General features: G+C 35.7%; 1 protein-coding gene across 1 annotated transcript in view; it reads right to left on the reverse strand.

The window, feature by feature from the left end:
- LOC117181595 (protein turtle) overlaps positions 1-24,273 on the reverse strand; it is a 253,226-nt gene that overhangs the window by 83,869 nt on the left and 145,084 nt on the right. Inside the window, exons 5-7 of the mRNA XM_033374449.1 lie at positions 4,858-4,979; positions 3,114-3,275; positions 2,709-3,013 (exon numbers count right to left, since the gene is read on the reverse strand). Coding sequence (XP_033230340.1) covers positions 2,709-3,013; positions 3,114-3,256 — 448 coding nt within the window. The 5' untranslated portion in view covers positions 3,257-3,275; positions 4,858-4,979. The remainder of the gene's footprint in view (positions 1-2,708; positions 3,014-3,113; positions 3,276-4,857; positions 4,980-24,273) is intronic.

The following is a 24,273-nucleotide window of genomic DNA, read 5'->3' on the forward strand; positions in this document are numbered from 1 at the left end:
AGTACGTTTCCGGATTTCCCAGTAACTGCATATCGAAGCACAATTTTAAGAAAGTGCATTTATACCAAATTGAAAATTTTCTATTTTGCTTTTTCTCCAACCAAGTATATAAGAGACCGCTCTCTTTCAAATTTTCCACGGAACTGTTAAGTAAAATACACGACAATGTAGGGGTCGACTTACGACTGCGGCATATCCGAGAGTCGTTAAAAATAGTCCGGTTTAAGATTCTTCGAAAACCCATAAATACACACACACACACACACATATATATATATATATATATATATATTGAAAGTCAAGGAAATTTCAATTCCAAATGTGCAGAATTGGAGAAATATAAAATGTAGATCCAGAAAAAGAATTTAAAAAAAGACCAAAAAGACTAATTTTCAAGAAATATTCATATCCGAATCACAGCCAAAAACAGGTATTTTCGATAAAACTGTTGAATTTTCAACAATATAGACTCAACAAAATACATCAACCTTTGTTTAGAATTGTGAAAAGACTTTAAGAAAACTGTATCTGTCTGTATTTGATGACACAGCGATCGGTTCATGTCTTATGCTTCTTGAGCGATGTTATTTAACCAAGGGCAATGTTCTCTACAGGAATGGGCAGCCACATCATGATGTGCCGCTCACCATCTGGAACGAGTGTTATAAAGGGAAAAGACAGTAAGGAACTCATCTTTACCCATGTATCTTACTCTGTAATTTATGATGGTTATCTCTATCACTACGAAACAAAGTCACGTAGCTATGAATTTCATTTTAATCCTTGCTATCTAGTACTTCCGTTAAATACAATAAATTTTCACGATTCCACATATAAATATAGACTAACTGTTAAATTACTATATATAATTCATTTTCCATTACTGAACTAGTCGCATTTCAATCTTCCTACTAGTCTATATGCACAGCGTGCAAAACTTTAAAACTTATATTTGGCTATCTGGGAAGGGTACCGAAACTCGGAAGTCGCACGAGAAAACTTGAAAAGATGGTGGAAGCTCGAAGAGAAAAGAGTGCGAGAAAATCTACCGAAAGTGTTGAGTTTGCTGGAAAGAATAAAGTCGGACGGAAAATAATTGAGAAATAAATAAATTACGGACATTAGCCTGAAAAAGTTTTGTCAGGAATGAGGACAGAGCAGTGCAAGTGGTGATCACAAGGGAAGCTTCTTCGCCTTAGCTCGACTTTGAAAGAAGTTTCTGTATTAACAACCTTCTCGCTAATTTCGAGCTCCTCATTTTCAACGTCTTTTGTTTTCTTCCTCATTTTTCCTGATGTACAATTTATTCTCCGTGATATACTAAGTTTGTAACAAAACGACGCCTCAGTAATTGAACCAGTATAGGAGTAGTTTTTTGGAATATGACTTAAGAAATGTGATTGATCATTTATCACCTTACAAAAGTAACTTTTGCAACCTTATGACTGAGTAAAAAGACTGAATTTGAGATTAAAAAAAGGGACAAATCTGAATTTGTGCGAAAACACTTTTTCAAATTGCTACGATAACAAAAATAGCGATGATGAAAATGATAATCGAATATTTTTAAATTTCGCATGTATGCCTCAAGAAGAAATAGTCGCATCATAAAATCAAGTTTCACTAATATTTAAAGGAGTTCTAAGGAGACTAATAACGAAGCAAATTGACATATAGGAAGAAACAAAGCAGTAATTTCAAGATTGTGCCAAGTCTCATGCTAGTTGAGCCGCGATAATTGTAGTCTGTAGTTATTCTCGGTCTAAAAACGAGGGAAACACGAGTTTTAATCGTATTAAGTCGAGCACCGGTGCTATTAACACAGGGTGTGTCTACACGCACCCAATTGTCAACTCTCTCATGAAGAAAGCTGAGTTTTAATGAAATTATACGTGCTAACGAGACTAACAAGCTTCACAAGAACGGTTTGTAGTTCAGTGGTAGAAAGAGAGATTACGCAAATACTCTCGCATATGCTCCCTCTTAAAAAATAAAAAAAACCTACTCAGTACTCATACGCTAGTTAGCACGCTTGAATAATAACGACTGGGTTGCAACCGACGATTTTCCTTCTACACTTTTCAAGTTCCGTATACCTCCAATATTGTCTGACGAAAGAAAAAATTTTCGTATTGTAAAGAAGAAGTTATAAAAACATGGTTATATGTATTAAAAGTCTATTATAAAAGAATTATCTATAGGTAACGCGTGGTTTAAGGAAATGAAAGAATCTCCGACTTTGATATTTGATACATTCTGCTAAATTGATGATATACTTTCAATGCTTCTGCAACAGGTGCCTCATTTTTTATAGATGCATAGAGCGATTTCATAACGACCAACTGACACTCTAAATGAGAATGCCATTAAAATTCTATTCATAAATATATTTATGGAATCTTGCGCGGTATATCAGACATTCTTTTGAGACTGCCAGCACTCCGTAATAAAAAAAAACTAGTGGTGCCCGTAAAAGAGTCGATGCACAATAAACGTTTCAAAGACTTGCGACGCTTTCAAGAATAGCGATAGACTCCACTGACAAGAAACGACGTTTGCAAGTTTCAAGAGATGCAAATGTTCCCTTGATGATCGGAGACTTTTAAATGCACTTATCAGAATAAAGCACTTTAATCGTACTCGAAGACCAGAAGAAGCATGGGATTTGGGTGCAGAAAACAAATGGTGATTAAAAAAAAATAACGTACCTGGAGTAACGAGAAGCACAACACCGAGGAACAGAGTCCTAGATGCCATTCCCACGATTCGCCAAAGGTCTTTAAAGTACCACCGGAGACGGTTCCGCCTTTCGTTATTACCCTTCCGCCTATTTTCACCTTCATCATTGTCCTCCAGGTCTCCGAAGTTTCCAACCGAGAGTCTGGATTTCAGTTCTGATGTCGCCACATCGCTCAACCTCAAGGTATCGTCCGAAATTTCCTCTTCGCCCTCCTCAACGTTCTTTCTTTTATATCCAATACATGTTGGTTCACTGGAACTTTCGATGACAGGTCTAGTAACAAATAATTTCACATCAACATTTAACTTAACAAAAAAAAGATCACGAAAGGTAAAATTGTAGCAAAAAAAATCATACAATTTTTTCTACTTACGATTCATCACCGTGGCATCGAAAAAATTCTTCTGCGTGGGGAGCATTTTGCTCTAGGAGATGTGAATTTCTTCGACTTCTTGAACGCTGGGACACAAACCGTCGCCGGAGGTCCGTGGCTTGTAGCCCTCCTCCGCCCCCCATTCCCCCGCTCCCATAGTATCTAAAAGTAAATACAAAATATATACACACTTTAGCGCAAAGTAAACTTATATAGCCCATCGATCGATTCTGAATCAGGATACGAACGTATCGTGACTCCATTACCTATATCTGATCGAGTCGAACGATAAAGCTTGGTAGTATAATATTTTAGGCGCCTGCATATATACCCCACTTAATTTACATGTCCAATATGACGTTATCCAATCGACAATTCAATCCATAATGATGTTAATACACTACAGTTATCATATTTATGACTTTATTTGTCTAGCTTAATTTCTTAAGTTTTCCTAAATTTGCAACTAAATTTCAGACTAAGAGGTAATATTGAATGACCATTTTATGAAAATTTTGTATTTTAATTCAAAAGGAGCACGAGTTATCATACATTTGCATGCACATAACATTATTGTATGCATTATTTAACAGTACGCATCCTTAAAGTAGGGTTTCATAGAATAAATTACAAAGTATATACATAATATATATTTAATTCTATAAAAATGATATTCTTCAAGATTTCATACTTCTGTAGGAAATAAAATTATTACCCAAATTTCTGACATGTCCACGCTCTTTTGTAAAAAATTATTTTTCGAAATTATTCCACAACAGATATAAGCTTAAATTTATTTAGAAATTAATTAATGATTTTGCTTGTGAACTAAGACTAAACAAATGTATAGTGTACACTGTACACTCTTCTGTTATCAGTTAATGTCTTCTTTCTTCTTCTAAAAATTGACCCAGAAGTATTCTAGGAACAATAATGAATGTCTTGAAAGATATATAAATCTCAGTTTTTCATGCTTAATCTCATTATCTAGTCCATTAATGTCCCCTCCAATGTCTTTAATACAGAGTTTATTTTCATAAAGAGTAGTGCAGATGCTTCCGTGCAGAAATATAATTTTCATCGATTGAGAACTGCTTCAAGCGTAAGACTTTTATTTCAGTTCAGAGACAAGCCGCATATTGTGGCGAGGTAAAGTTGCCTCCAAACACTGACTTCGAAAGCATAGTTATTTACGTTGGCCGCCCGATAGTTTAAGAGTGGTAAGTTTTAACCTGAAACTGCAATTTACTTTTTACAGCAAACAGGACCAGTCAACAGAAAACTAATTCTACTTCCTGGAGCCTGAGAGATTTCAAATCTAAGAGTAATGAGTTTTAAAGTAATGAGCTAAAAGTAGAAACTTTAAAAGTAATAATTCAACAAGCGTTGATGTCTTCTTAAGATTTGTAGACGAAATTTCAATCGGAAGATTCAGAAGACGATTAAATGTAGTTGTAATTTATGTCAGCAGTGTTAGTGCTTATTTTAAATTAAATTAAGGGGTTAAATTTTTGAAAACAAGAAAACAGTCATTTGTGCCTCAGAATTTAAAAACTTCATTCACACGAAATGCACCAGCGTTAAAAGTAAATTTAATATTCCCTGGAGCTTTGAAAATAAAAACTGCACCCTCAGACGGATTTTCGAGGCAGCCGCGGGCTTGGTCTCGTTTCACAAGGAATCTAAACGATCCTCAAGAAAGTTGGAGCTGAAAATAAAACATAAAAAATCAAGTTTAACTCACCCTTGCCGCTCCGCTGCCACTACCGCTGTCCGGCTCGTCTGCCTGCGGCGACGATTTTCGCGTGCGTCGCCACTTCCGCCAGAAGAGCCGACCTAGCTTCCACAATGTGCCGTAAGCATCACCTACAACAGACACAGGATATTACTTCTTTAACGATCCAGAGAACGTTCGCCTCGTCACGCCTCCCTATCTCCCCTTGGACGTGCCAATGACAAACCGCGAAAGGTTCGGCAAGATTTTATGAAATTGCCAAAACTACTGGCCATCAACAAAATCCCATACGGTATCGGAAACTAACCAAAGTTTCTCGAAATGATCTTTTTCTGAATGTTCAAGACATCATTGCAAACAGCAATAAAAGAAGCACCTTTTGAAGGTAATAATACGATTTTTTTGTTATTCTTGCTTCAAAAAAGAATGGGCTAACTTTCAACGTCATGAACTCTTTTATTTTGTTGTAAAAGTTTTACGATTTGTAATTGCTTACAAATATATACCTATACTATTTCAACAATTTCTCTAGTTTCAGATTCCAGGCAGACTCGAGTTTCAAAATTGCAATTCCAAGGATACCTCGTCTTTTCAAATTGGAAATAGAAAAGAAAATACATTTTCCCAGCAGTTAAAGCAAAAATTGAAGTAGAAAAATGTTTAAATAGATTAAAATTTCCTAACATTTTGATTTAAAAACTTCTTTTTTTAGTTGGCTTTAGATAAATTTCTGTAGGGTAATGGCATCAATAGTGAGCCAACTAAGTTTATGATAATTATGAAGTTTCTTTGAACTTTAAGGCAGAAAATAAGTTCTAGACAAAAGTCTCTATCAGAGCCCATAATCTGGGTTCCTTTGGATGAATTTATCATTTTTAGTTCCTTTTTGGCAAGAAAGGTTCCTTTTTGTTGTAGCTCCCTTAGAACCAAATATAGGTTTTAATAGAAACTCTATTTTTTTCTGTGGGTATTTTGTGACACAATATAGAATCTATATCCTAACCTTGTGAAAAAGCACATCCATAGACAGCGATACAGATACACATGGAAAAAGTGCGGTTATTTTTCTTCGTGTCTGACAGTTAGCTAATTTTTATGATAAATATCAGGGTCACTAAAAGCAGACATACTGCTCACCATTTTACTTAAATAATCGGTTTTACAGAGCCATTACTCAATAATGTTTGAAAGTCTGTGGTTTAGTATTAAAAGGAGGCCTACTATTGACGACTTTATTATATGCAAGATAGAGGGTGTTTTCATATAAACAAAAAATTTACTGATATAATCAGTGATTATTATTGTATTATCGCTGAATAATTGCCTGATTTAATCAATCATTTTTTAGTTTACCCTAATGCCAATAGTGACAGCGATTTACCCCGTCTACGACACTCTTTACTCTACATTAATATGTATGAACTTCGAGTGTTATACATTTCACGTAGACGTCTCCCCTCGCAATTGTCACGATTGTATTAGTTCTACTTTAGCGACGCGTGAATAGCATCGATTAGAGAACCATGTGCTTAGGAGCGATTGTAATCGTATCAATTTGAGGTGGGGACGTTAAACAGGAATGGACTAATGAGAGGACAGGCCGTGAAACTGACTGATTCCTTTTCTATGATTTCAATACCCCTAGTCTTCGAACTCTTACATTGACAACAAAATATCGTTTTATCAAGATAAACATGGGGTTGACATATTTAATGGCTTTCGGAGCATAGCAATCAGTCAACAAATAAAAATGTGCTGTAAAACTTAATTGATTATCTTAGCATCTATTTTTCTCTTCTAATTGTTAACATAAGTTTATTTTTCTACTGAAATCAATGCAGGTTAATATATTTGCCTTATTAACAAGTGCACTATAAAGCGCATTCTTTAAGAATTATTTAAGAAGCACCAGGTGCAAACCGAAACTGCTTCTAACACGCTCGGCCAGCTCGACTCTCTGATCCACCAATCGATCGATCGCGTGAGGTCACTCGAGCATAGACAGGTGTGCAGGTTGGTTGTCGACATTGAAGAGAAATGGGGAAAATAAAGAACTGCAAGAGAAGAGTGCAGTGTTGGGTAATCAATCGTTACTGAACAGGACTGACAAATGACGACTCGTTCGACTTCGATGAGTCTCATAAACTCTTTAATTTGTGTTAGTAATTATTACGCACCTAGATTTTTCGCTTTTGCATCTATAATTTTTCGCCACATTCGATTCCAAAGCCATTTAATATAATAATGTTTCGTCTCCCTAGAGCTACACTAGGCCATGGCCACTTTTCGAAAATTTTGGAACCATTATTTTTAGGCTCAGTTAGTATTTGACGGATAACAATTTTCAAAAAATGTTTAGCCTTAAAAGTAGCCAGCAGCATATTAACTTTGTACTGACAATTTTTTATTATAAATAGTTCAATTAAAAATATTTTTTAGACAGAGCGTACTGTTATTTTGAGAAAAATCAATTTTTACAGCTCATCATAGAAGGTATTAGATTTGTGTAAAATTTGACCCCCCCCCCCCGTTTTTTTTAAATGTCCACGTTTGTAGACCCCCTGTATCCGAAAAACAGGTTTTTACGAATGTGTCTGTCTGTATCTGCATGTATTTATGTATGTATCTATATGTCTGTCTGTGAACAATATAACTTCTGAACAAATTAATCTATCAGATTGTCCTTTTATACACTCGTTTAGCGTCCTAAACTAAACGTCAAGTACGTTAGCCAGCCATTTTGGATAAAAATTCAAAAAGTTGGCACATTTTGAATATTTTTGAGACTACTTTTTCAAAATTTAAAAATTCTCTGTACGGTTATTCATAGTATTCAAAAGTTCGAACAAATTAATCTAATGACTTTGTTCAAAAAATAAAAAATTACCAGAGTTGTAGCATTTACAAAATTACAAAAAACACACGAAAATGAACCTTTTAAGCCAATTAACGGATGATAGGAAAAAATGGTAAGAGAAAAAAAAGTTTGATTTCTAAATGCCCTAGAAGATTATCATAACAACTTTTTGAATTTTCTTGATAAATTAAAAAATAAATTTTGACAGTATAAGAAATAATGGAAAATCCAAAAGTTACATTTTCGTATGCAACATTTTCACATTATTTCAAATATTGTCAAATATAATAATGCATTTTCACAATATATATGTATTTAAGGTAAGACTGCTCTGTAGACCGTATGTGTAAAGTTTAAATCAGAAAGAAAACACTAATATGAGCAAATTCAGTTTATGGAAAAACGACCAAAGTTGCAATAAAACGTTGAATAACCAAATTGTTTTCAAAGAATCTGCATTTTTTTAAACGGGATAAGGAAATTCCGTGTGTTTTAATGTCAATGTAAGTTACGAATTATAATAATATACATTTATGGGAATGATATAAAATTTCAGGGATAAACTCGAGTGCGAAGCACGAGATACGTGATGAGAATGTGTTCGTTGAAGCCGAAGGAGCTTTAACAAAAGAGAATTCACAATCACCAAATTACTGTTGTTGATTCTTTCACCTTTAGTTTTAAAAAGTCTGTGCAGAAAGATCGAGCGCGTAGCGCGAGGTAAATACAATGTTTAGCGCGCAGCGCGATAACAAACAGTCGCGCGCCCTAGGCGCGCTCAAGCCAAATCACCAATAAACTTATTTTGACGTTTAAACCAATTTTAATAATGTATAATAAGGGTAAACTTTGCACCTCATTTTCTCAGTTTGAAAGTTGAGGGACACGGAATAGTATAACTCTACTCCAACGATTTGTTGTGTCATACAGAAATTGTGAGCATAGCGAAAGACAATGATATATTTACAAAAACTTGACAGACATTGATTATTTGTTTCTCTACATCTCCAGGATGTAGAAGTAGCGAGACGCTTCCCCAGAAATTGTGAATATGAAGACTTTATTATAGAGGACAATAAAGCCACAGTAGACAAATAAAACAGGTTCTTATAGTTCCGTATGCATCTGCTTAATTTCTTCAGCTTTAATTCTAGGTCATGAAAAATACACGCTCAACGAACTAACCTTCTTTACAGAGCATCGAAAATTCTCAAGGGGAAAACTTTTAATGGCTGTAATCATTATCACACTCTCATGTTATGAAGACGTGAAACTAGTATAATTATAATCAATGAAAATGTCAAGAACCACTGATTCATAAAATTCTCAATTTGCAAGCAACGACCCATGGGACATAGCTAATGTAGGAAAAATATCCCTACTAAAAGTTCGATCAAAGGATCCAATTAAGTGTTCTCTTGTCAAAGGGTTCAGTTTCCTGTTTCGCCTCTGCAAATCCTGAGTGACTCTAATGTATAACACTCTACTGCTAAATGTAAAGAGCAAAGGAAAGCAGAGTAACACTACATGTGTTGAGTTGTACGCTCATGAGTAACAGCGAGATAAATGAGTAAATGTTCAACGTCCAAATGTCCAAATGTCGTGTTGCTGTGGCTTTGGCTTATTGGCGTAGGTCAGTGAGAATGGTGAGAGTAGTAAGACTGGTAAGGGAAGGAAGAGGGATGTTCAGCAAGCAGTGGTTAGAAGAGAAGGTGGAGAATGCGGTGTTTGAACAATGGCGCATGTCGCCCGTGCAATCGCACCCCAAAACGGGCTATGACAGCACCTGTCATAACCCGTCTTTGTTATTGAGCTTCTCAACCTATAATCACACAAGATCTCAAAAGCACGATGAACCCAAACTGAATAATAATTTGTTTTAACATACCTTACTTTACCTATCGTCCAAATCAATAGAAATCTTTCGATTTTTTGTGTCTGTCTTCTTTGCAGACCAGACATAAAAAAAATTCAAGAAAGAAAGAAACGAGGGGCTTTTCACTCTTCAGTAAATTTGGAAAAAAGTAGAAAATTTCGATTATTTCAAATTATTCCTTACTCTTAAATAAGTTATTAGAGTAATCACGTTATAAATACCGTCAATGTATAATATCGTTTTGACTAGTCGACTCGTTGATACTCGCTCCTTATTTTGCTTATTATATCCTAATCCATAGCAACTCGCTTCTTACTGCAAGTTGTTTTGTAAAATCAAATTAAATCATATTATTTTGAAATTGGGACCTTATTTTTTATATTTTTTAATGCATTGTTATTTTACTTATTTGATTATCTTTCCGTATATTTCAAACTTTTATTTTAAGCCGAATATTGATACTCGACAATGATTCGCCCCGCGGAAAGGAATAAATACAAAACAACTACAAGAAATTTGTTAACCTATGTAGAGATAGGGCGTTCAGGCCAGCCCTCGCATTTCAATTGAAAAATGTTCATTGCTGTAAGCATTGTCTCCCACTGTCGTGGCAATTTAAGTAGAAACAGCGTGTTCAGATCAGACATATTGTTACTATTTAAAAAAATTGGATGACTTGAAAGAACTTTTTCCACTTTGCACGCGGAATACTCAAAAATCGATTATATCGCTTATATTGAATCAAAAATAACAAATAAATCTGACGAAATCCCTTTAAATCTTGTATAATTTCCTCTTTGTTGGAAATTCCTTTAAATTCTTAAAAACCTAAATAAATCCCAGGAAATCTTTAAAATGCATTTCTTGTAAGCCTTAGAAAATTCTATACACATCTTTAATCTTTTAAAATCCTTAAAAATTTCTTGAAATTCCTTAAAATTCTTCGATGACTTCAAAACTTAAATCTTCGACTCTCAACTTAAACTTTCAATCTCTTGAAATCTTAAGTAATCGGTTAAAATGTTTGACAATTCTGGAAATCCGTGGAAATCATTCAGAATCTCTTGAATTTCTTTGAAGCCTCGGGCAATTTTCATAAATTCCTTGAAATACTTGAAAATTCCTCGAAAATCTTTTACCTTTAGATAAAAAGCTTAAAATCTCGTAGATTATTCAAAAATCTTTCCCATCTTCTGACATTCTTGACATTCTTTTAACGTTTTTGAAATACTTTAAATTTCTTAGAAATGTTTCTAAAAAAATCTGCCCGCCGCGCCGCGCAGGCACATTCTCATCGCGCGCTCTGCGCGCGGCTCGCTTCGCTCGCAAGTTTGAGCGCGCCTAGGGAGCGCGACGGTTGAATCTCGCGCTTCGCGCTCGGATATTTATTCTTTGCATTTGGAATGCTTGAAAGAACTTTATCAAAAAGATCTCTTTCAGATGGCAGTATTTATATGCGTCTTCATATTCTGAATTGTCTACTTAATTAAGTATAGTCAAATATTAAGTTTCTCAAAGCCCTGTAGGCTTTGAGGTACACATTCTCATCGTGACACTCGCGCTGCGCGCTTGATTTCCGACAGACATTTGTAAACAGGTTTTATTGGATTTTTTTCTTGTAACTTTCGTCATTTTTCCACACATTTTTTTTATTTTATTCTTTTTTCAACGTTATTTTTCACAAATAAAGCGAAAAGTACGCGTCCTACCAAGAAGTGATTCTTAACGAAATTGTAGATCTTTTCTGGGATAACCATTTTTGTTCATTCATTTTTTTTTCGTATCCCACATAGTTTGTCTACAAAATGGAGTTTTTAATTTTCCATTATTTTTTGTGCAAACAAAATTTGAATTTTCGATTTTTGGAGAAAATCCAAAAATTGGTTATTATAATCTTGTGGGGCTTTCTAAAAGAAATATTTTTCTTTTCTTGACTTTTTTTGATATCGTGCGTTTTTCGGCTTCAAATTTTGATTTTCGGTTAATTAAAAAAATTTTGAAAACGCTCTAACGCTGAGAATTTTTTTGTTATCGAAAAAAGTCATAACGGTAAATTGTTTGTTCTTTTTAATAGTATAAATATCCGTAAATAGAATTTTCAAATTCAGAAAAAAGTTGTCTTAAAAATTTTCAAAATGCGCTCACTTTTTGAATTTTTATCAAAAATGGCTGGTTCACGAACTCGTCCTTTCTTTTAGGACCTAAAATAAGTGTGCCAACGATTAATTTGATTCGTTTATTTTTTTGAGAGTTATCATGTTTACGGACGGACGGCCGGACAGACAGACAGACGCCATCGTGAAAACCTGACTGTCGGATTCAGGAGGTCTCGAAACGTGGAGATCCGTTGAAAAAGTGTGATGTCAAATTTCCGACAATTCTAATACTTTCTCAATCATAAATGATGAGAATGTAAAAATTGGCAATCCTTAGAAATGTCTTATTCATTAAAATCTCTTAAAGCTTCTCGGAAATCTGTAAAATCTTTTGCAATTTTTCAGATTTAATATCCCGCCAAAATCCTTTAAAATGATTGGGACTACCTTTAAATCTTTCAGAATTTCTTAAAATCCCTTGAACTCTAAAAAACGCTTTAAAATTGGTTAAATCCTTTGAAATATTAAGGAATTCCTAACAATTATTTGGAACCTCTTGAAATTAGAAAAAATGAATTATCTATAAGAGTCGGAAAAAAATCATCGCTTTATTCGATTAATCGGGTTTATAAGTATCAATTCAAAAATCGATTAATCGGCTCGAAATAATCAGTTTATAAATAAATGAATCGAGGTCGCCCAACCGTAGAAATAGCTTCGTTCAAATACTTTTACTTTCATTATAATAATATAATATTAAAATATAATAAAATACTGCTATAAGTATACAATATTTGTATTGTTTTCTATGAGCTTTGTTGCCAATTAAAAGCATTTGCAGGCCTAGTCTTAAATCCTTTTAATTTCGAAATAATCCTCTATAATCCTTGGAAAACATCCACAGTGTTTCCCATAGTCCTTAAGAATCCTTTGAAAGCTTTAGAAATCATTAATTAAATAACTATATTTTAATATTTAGCTTTAATTCTTGATATATTCGAATTGTAAGCATAAAATAGGCCTAACAACATCAAAAGTTTTTTTTTTCTAAAGAGAATTGTTAAAAGTGACATAAGTATATAGGCTAGTAAGTAAATTTAATTTGTTAGTTCACCTTGTTTCGTATATTATAAACAGTTGATATAATATCATACATGTATATTAGTGACAGTTTTACTGCATATATGTATATGAAGGAATGTAAAGCTAAAGGGATCGTACTCTTTAGATAGATCATATGTGGCACTTTTAAACTAATCCTTTGTGTGGAAAGCGAGCGATAAACGTTTGTCATTAAGCGAATCACAGGTGGCTTGATTGAAAGGGGACTAGTGCAACATGTATACGGTCTAAGTGTTCTTGAAGTATCGATTTACGGAGTGATGACACGTGTACAGCAGTTAATTACAAGTGTCTTGTTTATCACGTTTTTCAAACCCTTGCAACTCAATCAAAAGGTCCCGTAAAAAAATGTTAAAAAGATACACATTAAATATACATATATAGCATATATACATACATACATATACAATACTGATTTCAATTAACGAATAACACTTTAATCATAAAATGTTCTTCTTTTAGAATGCGGGAATGAAACAATATAAATAGAACTAAAATTTTTATTTGTACCATGAAACCGTGGTCGGTAGAGACCTTGTTCAATTTGAATAATATTCGATAGGAAGAACATTTTATTCGAGAAAATACATTCAAACGGTTCCTACGGCCGATGCGATTCTGTCGAAAAGTAAATCCCAATAGTCAAGTTCAACTAATTGGTTCGTGTCAGACACTTGTCCGGTATTATTCGTTATCACATATCGGTATAGCGGAGAGGAGGAGAGAACTGCTCCCAATAGAGTTAACACGAGACCGTGCCCCTCTTCCACATTTATGTGACTTTCATTATTTTTTAAACGCGCTTCCGCTGGGGCGAAAAAATTGAGCCTTTTACTATGTCGATATTACTCGCTCACCTCCGCTATGTTTTCATTAACACACGCTGGTTGAAACGGTGGTATAAGAAGAAGTTTATTACTCGTGTGCGTTGGCTAAATTACTGAAAGTTTGCAGTCAAACTCACCTCGATGAGCACCAACCGCTTCCGCTTTTACCATATACAATGAGATGGAGGACTTCTTTCTCCTGTTTTTTCATTTGCTCTGCACGCAATCGTTCTACTGCTATGTTTATAAATTTAATTGGATACTTGAATTTCAAGCAAGAATTTATTGTAACTCTCAATTACAGATTATAATTAGTAATTTTTAAATGACATTCTTATATTTACCTATACTGATTTTAGTCAGAAAAGAGTTTTTATACAACTACGAAAGGTTTGCATATTTTACGCTTTTCGAAGCGATTGGTATGCAAGACGTAAAGTGATCACTGATTGCAGATCGTGCTCTCTACAAAAACGGTTCTGCAACCAGCACACTTCTCTCCTTTAGAAGTAAACCTAATACTGGTGATTTGATTTTATCTGAAAGAAATTTTGCATCGGATTCTATAGAGCTGAAATTGTATTGATTAGAGCAATTTTTACGATAAAGTCGGCACAGATTTTTAGCGAAAATGTAAAGGAATTTTGAATAAACTCAATATGAATAATAATAACAACCAAGTTCTATTAATGATTTAATTAAACTGAAAATGTCAGAATAGTGATACTTTCTGGTAATTCAATTACTTGAAAATAGAGCTTTCATTAAAAAAACAAATACTCGGACGAGAAATTTGTTTTGCCAGAAGTCCTGCATTGCCTGAAGGGGTATATTACAAGCACTCTTTTCACAACCAGAATACAGTTTTAGATATGAACCGACGACCTATCCGCGGTGAATCTATTTGAGGCCAACGCGTCATGCTCTGATGAAGTTGTTAATTATTAATTCAAGATTTCTCAGCTGAGTCTCCTCCTTAGGGAGAAGGCCCGAGGTCACTCGATAGCACAGGATCGTTTGGCAATGCGGAGAAACTGAAAAGATTTTTTTTGCAAGCTTTTATAAACAGAAATCCCTGAAGGTCTTGCTTTTGTTGCTTAAGTCATCTTCAGCTGTTATTACAGTAAAGCGGATATTGAAATTCATATTTAATGATGGTAAAAGTGCAAGAAGTAGGAAGGTCACGTAAAAAGGAAACGAAAACGAAAGAAGAAAGCATACTTGCCTTGAAGGTGGCTGCAATGAATCAGTCTCTAAATCATTTTAATTTTTCCAGAATGGATTATTTTAAATAAATTTGGTTAATCAACTAATTTTAATTTCATTCTTAATCCTGGATTTCAAAGTTGTGACAATATCTTGATGAAAAGAGCAAAAATTATCTAGCAGTACATCCAATTTTAATTAAACCAATAAAGGCATCGTTGTTCTTATGTGATCACTGATCAGAAAATGGATTAAAATTGCGTTAACAATGCGAAGTACCAGACTTGTGATATCCGAGAATTATGGACAGGGCATTCGAAAAGCTTAATTATTCTGAATCAATTAAAGTCAATTTGGTAATACAACAGCCTTGCTCAGATTTCTTACCAAGTCATTTTTAAAACCTACAACTACTTCATTTCTATTTATGACAAAAAGATTTTATCTACTTTATTTTACAATTAATTAGGTTGGTAAATACTTGGGATTACGAATCGCTTAGATTCTTATCACACGAGGACAGTCTTAGAATCTACGACTTAATCGGTAGATAATCTACGTGTCAAAGCTCTGTTAGCTACAACTAAATCAGCAGGATAAGCTTTATTTCGCCTACGGGGGCTGCGATTTAAACCACATACGAGGTTGAAAGGGATTTTAAGAACTCGAAGGAGCTTTGTGTTGCCTGAGAAGCAGAGGAGTTTCAATAGAAAACAACATTCAGAGAAAAACTCTTGTTCACTCGAGTTGATATAAATGTAAAGGCTCTTAATACTTGGGTTTGAACAAAATTCTTGGAAAATATTCGATATGATATAAAATATTACAGATTTCAGACAAGTGATTGTTTGAATTTTCTTTAGATGTATACGAGATGATTAAATCTCCTTTTAAGTTGTTAGTATTTTCCAATACAACGTAAGAACCTTTACAAATGATAAAGCAGCGGCACTAAAAGTACCGAATCAGATTACTCGATTCAAGTCAGTTCAAGTTAGAGAAGAATCAATTACATAAATGATACCTTAATACCGGGGGCGTCTCTTAAGAAAAGTTCAATCAAGTTGATTGGTCATCGATATCTTCGATAATCACTAGACACTAGAACGTTGACGAGGGTGCTTGACACAGAAAAGTCTTGAGTTTAGTGGAATTGCAATAATTTCGGAGAGGGAAAAGTGGCGACGATTAAGCTAGTCCCCATGCAGCATGAGAACATACCCTATTCTAACGGCATGCCTATGTAAATGTGACAGAAATTTCTAGATTCTAGCTCCAAGACACTGGTTAGCTAGGAAGAAGGTATGAGATGTAGAGGCAGAGGCTTACGAAGATAGTTTTAGAATTGTAGAATCCCGCAGTTGGAGGCGATTAGATCGCAGATAAGACACGTAGAATATGCAGGGAGGGATGGATGGAATAGACGGATAAAGAGTTAGCCACATTCCATAGTGTGTAATTTGAACCCACCAAAGTCCGAAGTCAACCTTCATACTTCAAGATTAAAGGCCACTAAGGTTTATCTTCAGTAACTTCTCTGATGAAACATTACATGGCAGTAATATATCTCTAAGTACCAGGATATATTGTACGTGATAATTGGTCAATTAAAAAAAAAATAATAATTTAGTGAGATCCATGTTCTGAGAGGACATTGTTATACTAAATTTATGAATACTGGGAATACACCCCACAATCTCAAGTTCCCTCTTTGCAAGGATTGTTTGCAACTGCAGGTCACGCGTTATGCACTGAGCTTTGATTGTCCGTTCCGTTTATTTTGCTCTTCTACCTTCGCTTTAACCCTCCACCCCCATCTCACTCTCTCTCTTTCTCTCGCTCTTCCTCCTGTTGTCATCGAAAGTTAAGCGAAAGCTTTCGTAATTGACTCGCATCCGATTTTCGTACCTCTCTCCATGTTGAATTCGATTAAATTTGTCTGAACAGTCGCTGCCACGTGAATCCCAATGGAGCTTTCACCTTAACGGAATCTTGATTGCGGTTCACGATAAACAAACTTGATAGTTGAAGGAGATTCAAATTATTCTACTGTTGACTACTTTTTTCAGACAGAAGTTTAACTGTGTTCTTGAAATTTAAATCTCATTAAAGATGTCAGAGAAGATCACTCTGCAATATCTCTAGCTACAACCAAAGTTTAACCTTGAATTCGAGCAACTGAAATCAATTTCAGGGTTGTAAAAGAGAAATTGTTAATCTAGTATAATTTTCACAAAATTTCATTACAGAAAACTATTTTTTTTAATTTATATACAATGGTTGATCATCAATTATTATTTCCGTGTTGTCATTTCTTATATCAGCGCGTTCGTGCAATGAAGCCTTCACATTGTATTTATATACCATAATGGTTGATTTATCCAAATAATGAACGTGAAGGAGATCTGGGGCATCCATTACTTATAATCATTTATTGGAAAATACTGTATTTAGCATAAATATAACACATCTCAACATATCCATTGAGACGGATTGTGAGTGCACTGAGATAAAATATCTTTATGATTCTCTGGCACTACTCGCTGTGACTCTGTTTTCCAGCGATAAGAGACGCGTTTCTTTTTTCGTTAATGAATGCAAACGATTCTTCCGGGACGCCCGCAGTGCGGCGGTTCCTGCATCCGGTGAGAAAAAATCTTTTATTCTTTAAGAGCCAAGACTTATATAGAAAAGATATCCACTCGTTACTATCTTTCATACCCTTTTGATTTTCCGAAATTTTCAACATGAACGGATATAATTTAATGCATAACTCTATATCAATTAGGCAAACCAAAGTTAATTAAAACTCAAAGTACCTTAATACGAGTTGGAACGTGTGTCACTTAAGTTTTGTAGAATGCTACCAGATTCAGGTACACAGTCATCGATGATTATGTAATCGAGCGGGTCAATTAAATTCGAAATACATATATCCTTTCTCTTGAGCTCTAGACGATGAGTCTCTCTATTCTATATATACGTATTTGCATTCGGAAGTAGCAACCCGGAACGTTTGGAACATTCCTTACTAGTTCGACAAAACTTTTGGTTCCCGCTTGCCGAGTTCGGTTGGAGTTTCCGGCTAAAGCCGTCGGTATTCGTAGAATGTCCAATCCGCAAACGTTGCGACAAGATCCAGGAGTGACGAAAACCACGGAAAGTCCGATCATCCATTCCTGTTTCCCTTCTCGTTCCAAATCTGCTATTCCGAGTGACTCCGCCTGGCATTTTAGATGCATACCCTATCTGTGACTAAATGCTACTGTCCAGTAGCATTTGGGGTGAAAAGAGTTTGGTAAGGGAACAATGTCGAGATACGAACAGGAAAGCGGATTTCCATCTGCAATTTTGCGGTCCCGAAAGCGGCGATACCGCAAAGTCCAGCGGTCGCATCTCATGCCGCACTTACGGCCCTCGCGGTTATTCCGCGCGGCAACGAACGCGACGAATGTTGGTTTATAGCTCCGAGCACACCGCAAATATCGCGAGCACGATAAACGTCGGTTGTCCCGACACTCTTCCATAAATGCATAACCCCTCAACCCCGGGCACCTTTCTTCACCTCTCTCCACCCTCACCCGATGTAAACCATTTTCCTCTTCTTTTGCATGCGAAAACGGAAAACATATATGCTTTTTCAGCCAGTATGCAAAGTCGAGTCAGGATGTTCTTGTATTTTTTTCTACCGCTGCAAACCCACCACTGCAGGATTCATTATTTCTTTCTCCTTCGCTCTTATTTCTCGCAACCCCCTCACCATTCTGGTTTTCTGGATTCGCCGCAGATTCCTCGCTGGATTCCCTTACTTGTCGCATTATTATACACAGGTTAAGAGACCAGAAATTTTCTTTTCGCAATTCCGCACTGCTGATATTCTCATGTTCATTGTATGGTGAGAATCTCTAAAGAATACCCGGACTACTTTAAGTGCTTCAATTAAACAGATATTCTTTTCTTTATCGATACGGATATTTAAGAAATTATCGAAAAATATACAACAATTGATATCCGATTCACAAAAATCAATATTTTATTTTTTCTACATTTTGGAAAGAGGCTAGATATCAGAAAAAACCCGCAAGTGCAAAAATTTAAAAGCGAGAAAGACTATAAAAAGTCGGCGATTCTTTTCATTTGTCCTCTCATCTCTTGACCAGAAAAGCACAAGCGAGACACCCACAGTAGTCTATTGAATCGGTCAGCCTTTCGTAGCTCCAATTGAATCGAATGTACCTGTGGGAAGTGCACTTAGCCTTCTTGCTTGTCCCGTCTCTTTTCTCTTTTCCAATACCAAGACCAACACCCTCTGCAAAACTCCATCGTAGCACCCAGCAATAATCTTGTGCACGCCAAGAGGAAATGTACTTGGTCGCTTACGTATTTTCCCAGCAGTAACAATATTAACGACCAGGATATTCCTCTGGACAGGAATCAAACATTCCCACCGGTATAAAGACCTTCGGACATCGCATGAAGTTTGGTCACCGCTTGCCCAGCACCATTCGTTCAGCTCATATCGATGTTATGGGTAAATTGAGTATAACGATGTTGTTCTACTATAAATAATGTTAAACCTCCGTGCACCTGAAAATACGCATAGTTTGTTCGAGTTCCAAGGCTGTGGAGGATATCCATCATTCGTTTTTGCTGCAGAAACAAATCAGTTTACTATTATAACAGAATGTATGCCAGCGAAATATTTTCTCCGCTTCCCAGTAAATGGAGTTCTACTGGAATGACGCAAAAACGATATACTAAGCGGACATGGTGCCAGAATACTACACTTTTCGCACTACCCGAATTCTGTTATCAGCAAAAATAAATTTGAAAAAGATTGAAAATCTGCCAAGCTAAGCTTCGTTTCATGAACTAGTTTCCGAATATAGCCTTCACTCTATTCTAGAAAAATACCGCAAGCACAAATCGGACTCTTATTCGACTGATAACTAATGTCAAATCAGACATATGTAGTTTGGACTTGTTAATATGATAGGTTATAAAAAAAATCTAGTATTGTCTGATTGAGTTCAAATTTTCTCAACATTTTCGAAAAAAATGAATCTCGGTAATAAGATCCATCTTAGTTAATATTCTTGATGGTCCTTGCTTATTTTTTTTTCACGTCGTGCTTGGCACTTAAGCGATTCCTGCAAGATGCCTGAAGCAGACGGAATAAACTTATTTAGCGAGGCCACGAATCGCTTGGGACGACCCCACTTGCATAATATGCGAGATGGTAAGTAGTTGCAGAGTCAGGGTATGGAAGGAGGAATAAGCGAATGGCAGGCCATGGTGGTGGTTTAAGTTTCACTAGGTTTGCGCTGGCTTTTAAATCCTACTTAAATGGTTATTAATGTTGAATTAGGGTCTAACAGTTCGCGTCCAATTCTTAAGGGAGTGAAACGAGAGAGGCCATGATCGTACCACTTTCATGCAGTGAAATTTTACTAAACGACCGACAAATTGTGAAGGCATTCCAAGGATCTCAGTTTTGAACTGAGAAGAAATCGTCACACTATAACTGCTGAACCATCCGTTTCGCAACAGGCGAGTATTACCCTGAGTTTCTCGAGCTTTAAATACACTTCAGGGCTGTTCCATCCAATTTTGCGCTATTAGTTGGACCCACTTTAAAATGTATACGAGTCTCATTTTACACTTGATGGAATTATAAATAAGTAAAGGTCCTAACTCTAAAATGTTTACAAAAATATCTCAAGATTAATAGTAAAATATAACCTTTCGTGAGAAGTTTCCAAGAGTCAGAAGGTCGGTGTTTACAGTACGAACTGATCGCGACAAGGTTGGGTCGAACCTCAGACCAGCGGTCACGCGAGGAGTGACAAATCTGTTTACCCTCACAATATTTGCTAGAAACTCTAAGGTTATTTGTCAGCGTCAGTCCAAGAGTGCTCGCAAACCAGTTGCATATATTATATATACATTCGTCTTGTCCAGGAAAATAGGAAGCGGATGATATCTTACTTGAGAATAATCTAATCATATTCTTCTGATCCTAGAACTTTGCAAACTGCAGTTAAATTATTACAAGAAAAGCATAATCTTTGGATCAATTTCTAACGAAGCACTGTGGCAACACATCAAGAGTGAACGTTACTGATTGTGACTTTAATCCAGTCATTTTTACTTTTTTAAAAAGCACGGGATTGGATTTTTTGGTTGCACCACAGTTTGAGCAGTGTCTTTCAGCAAAGACCTGTCTTCACGAGCGCTTATCACGCGACAGTTTTAATGGCTAATCGCAGCCCCAGCGCCTTCGGCAGCTGCGGTGGACGCGAGAATTCGCCTTTAACGATAGATTGTCACGAAAGCTCTCAGAAATGAGAATCTGAGAAGGCTGAGAGACATCGTTACTGGGCTGGATATAATAGTCTCACTTGAACGTAACATGATGCAGAAGGAGAAGGCGGAATGTGCTCTTGTAATCTTCAAATCAACAAGACCTTCAACCTTCGACCACGTTCAACAACGCGAACACTCTTGCGTGTCTACAGTTCGCAAATCGTGAGCAACATTGGCGTAACTGCATGGAATGAATTTCAAGTCGCCCAATTCTTTGTCCTTTTTCATCAAAATATCAACACTTTTCAAGTGTTTCGTCTGAATTAAAAAATGTTTATTTATTGAGTGATCAAGTATTTATTCATAAATTTCAGTTTATTTAAAATTTTCATACGTTTAACAAGTAAATAATTTACACCTCTAAACGTAAAAGGACATTTTCAAACAGATAAATTAGCATCTTGAAGGATAAGCAGAAATGGGTAAATTATAAAGGCTTTGAACTCGAACGGAATTTTCTCTCTCGATGTTTTTTTAATGAAAAGACTTGTAGTAAATAGTGGTTGAGGTTAACATCTAAATTAAGTTAGCGACCCCTATGTGTTGTAGAGGATTAATGCAGTTTAATTTGGAGTTGGGAAATGCAAGTGGCAATCTGTGTACCCACACTCGTTGTTCAGTCTGTGAGCCTGTTTTCACAACTGCTCAAGTACGAATTTTCCATTTTAATAAACAACTGTCTGCAATATGCGCATCCTTTGCATAAATGATTTCTGAATAATGCGCTACAATGCGGATAGATATACGAAAACGTAGATACGCTTACCCGAGATTCCCATAAAGACTCAGCGATAAACCGTCGCACATCTGCGTCTAGTTTGATTAAATATTGAATGTGTGTAAAATGGAAGTGATTATCATAACTGACTGGCGCTATGATAATGGAGAATCTACTCTGCTGTGGCATTCTTTGTACGAGCACTAATACGTGATTTTCTGAACATTATGGTATAAACCATAAAGTAACGTGTTATTACGCTCGTGCTGAGTATAGCTTATTTGTATATCGTAAAATTTGTGTCGCCCAAGTCCATTATTCACCTGAAATGAATTTCCCTCGGTTCCAAGTCCAACAATATATAAATGAGGTAATTTCGTGCATAATGAGGTTACGCAAGGTGTTTTTTAATGAAATTATTCATACATGAGTGCAAAAGTATAAAAAGGATCATTTGTAAATGTAGCAATCTCCGCTCTTTTAAGACATTGCATAAGATATATATTGTATAATTGTTACTACATTTCGAGGTAGCTCTCGAATAATCCATGAAAACCCGGAAAGAAATGGTCTTTAAGTTTCCTAATCAAATAGTGAAATTATGCAAACTGTTCTTCTTAAGACTCTGAACTTTTAGGTTACCTTGATCTTGTATAGGAGACAAATGAAATACTTGTTTCCGATGCAAAATCTCTCTATAAATGAGATACATAGGTATTTCGTATCGTCATTCAGAGTTGGACTTGAACTGCAGGTTTCAGGCTTTCCTCGACGCTTCAAGGATTATGGAAAATTACGTCAATTATCGCCACTTAGACTTGGTTACAAGAGATTCGCTAGAAATTTCGAAGCCTACCGCGATTCCTGGCTGAACGCCAATTCACTTTGATGATATGACGTGTGTGCGGTTCAAGTCGGAAAGGTCGCAGTAATCTCATACTTCTCGGCACTCATTTAGCTCCCTAATCACGAACTCAGAAATTGAAATGCTTTTCGTGCTAATAAAAATTAAGTGCCTTTTTGAAGCACTGGAAGTTGAGACTTTTTTTTAGAACTTTTTACCCTCTCATAATTCTTAATAAAACGTGTACATGAACAATTATTATGAAATGAGTCAAATATAAGGAGCCGTGTGTAACAATGTTTCTATGTCAGTGAGCTTTGCATAAATTCTATGGATTGTGGCAGGTCAACATGGCAAGACTCGAAGGCTAATCTCGTTTGATGCTATCGTGCCTTGATTTCGATTGCGCGAACTGTAGAAAACGATAGCAATAATTCCAGAGTCGCCTCGACTCTAGCCCAGTTTCAAACACGCCTCTGATTGCTGCCGTCATCAATGCTGTAAAATGCAGTCGATGGAGTTACCCCCAAATTTTTCGTTGTCGCCTGCATTAATACCCAGCTAGAGAGGGTACAGTTGCGTACAAAAGAGCATATAGGCACTATGTAACAAAGTGGGAAACTCGACAGCATAAATCAAAGCCTGGGAACTCGTTTGGCTAAAAGTAAACGCCGCTACAGCACGCGATCGAAATTCACTATGAAAATCCTGCGGTCGCCCGTCATACACGTATTTTATGCTATTATCGAATACCGGGACAGATAATGGACAGTAATTTTAGCGGTAAAATGCTCAATCCAGTAGAGATAGAATTTAGTGTTTATATTTAAATAAACTGTTACGACAGTACCCACTATTCGCGAACCGACTAATTTATGTAATGATAAAATTAAATTATGCTAAATCTATTTGCGCTTAATTCATTATAATAATTAGTATTTATTTGTTAGTTTAAGGAATTAAATCTTGTCATAATCTTAATAATGTATAAACGGAAAATGGAATAGAATAATAGATAAACCTACGCTTTGAAGCTGATGGAATCAAGTGCGAAAGTGAAAAATGCAGAATAAAGAAGTTAATGGGAGGAAAGAATGGAGAACGATGGTCGACCTTAATTGTTTCTGCTCACCTGATCCTGAAGAAATTTGCTACAAGCCCTAACCTAATTATTTTTTCTGACGGTCGGAGGATCATATGTGAAAGCGGAGAGGTTGGAAAAAACTCTACTTTTTCTTTAACACAAAAAAATAATTAAAGGGAGATTGATCTCTGTACAAAAAATATAAAATCTAATAATCATATTTTAGGATAAAAAAACCCGATGGAAGTCAAGCTGCATCATGTATAGAGAACATAACGTATATTTTCGGGATTGTTCATTTTATTGAAAAATGTTAGAGTCACAGGATTGTATTTTCCGTTTTCTAGGCCATAACCGTAAAGAATCTTGAGACACATAAATTGTAAATTTATATTTTACTGGCTGTAAATTACATTTAGGTCCTGCACC

The sequence above is a fragment of the Belonocnema kinseyi genome, chromosome 10 (genome assembly GCF_010883055.1).
Source record: "Belonocnema kinseyi isolate 2016_QV_RU_SX_M_011 chromosome 10, B_treatae_v1, whole genome shotgun sequence".
Classification (NCBI taxonomy): domain Eukaryota; kingdom Metazoa; phylum Arthropoda; class Insecta; order Hymenoptera; family Cynipidae; genus Belonocnema; species Belonocnema kinseyi.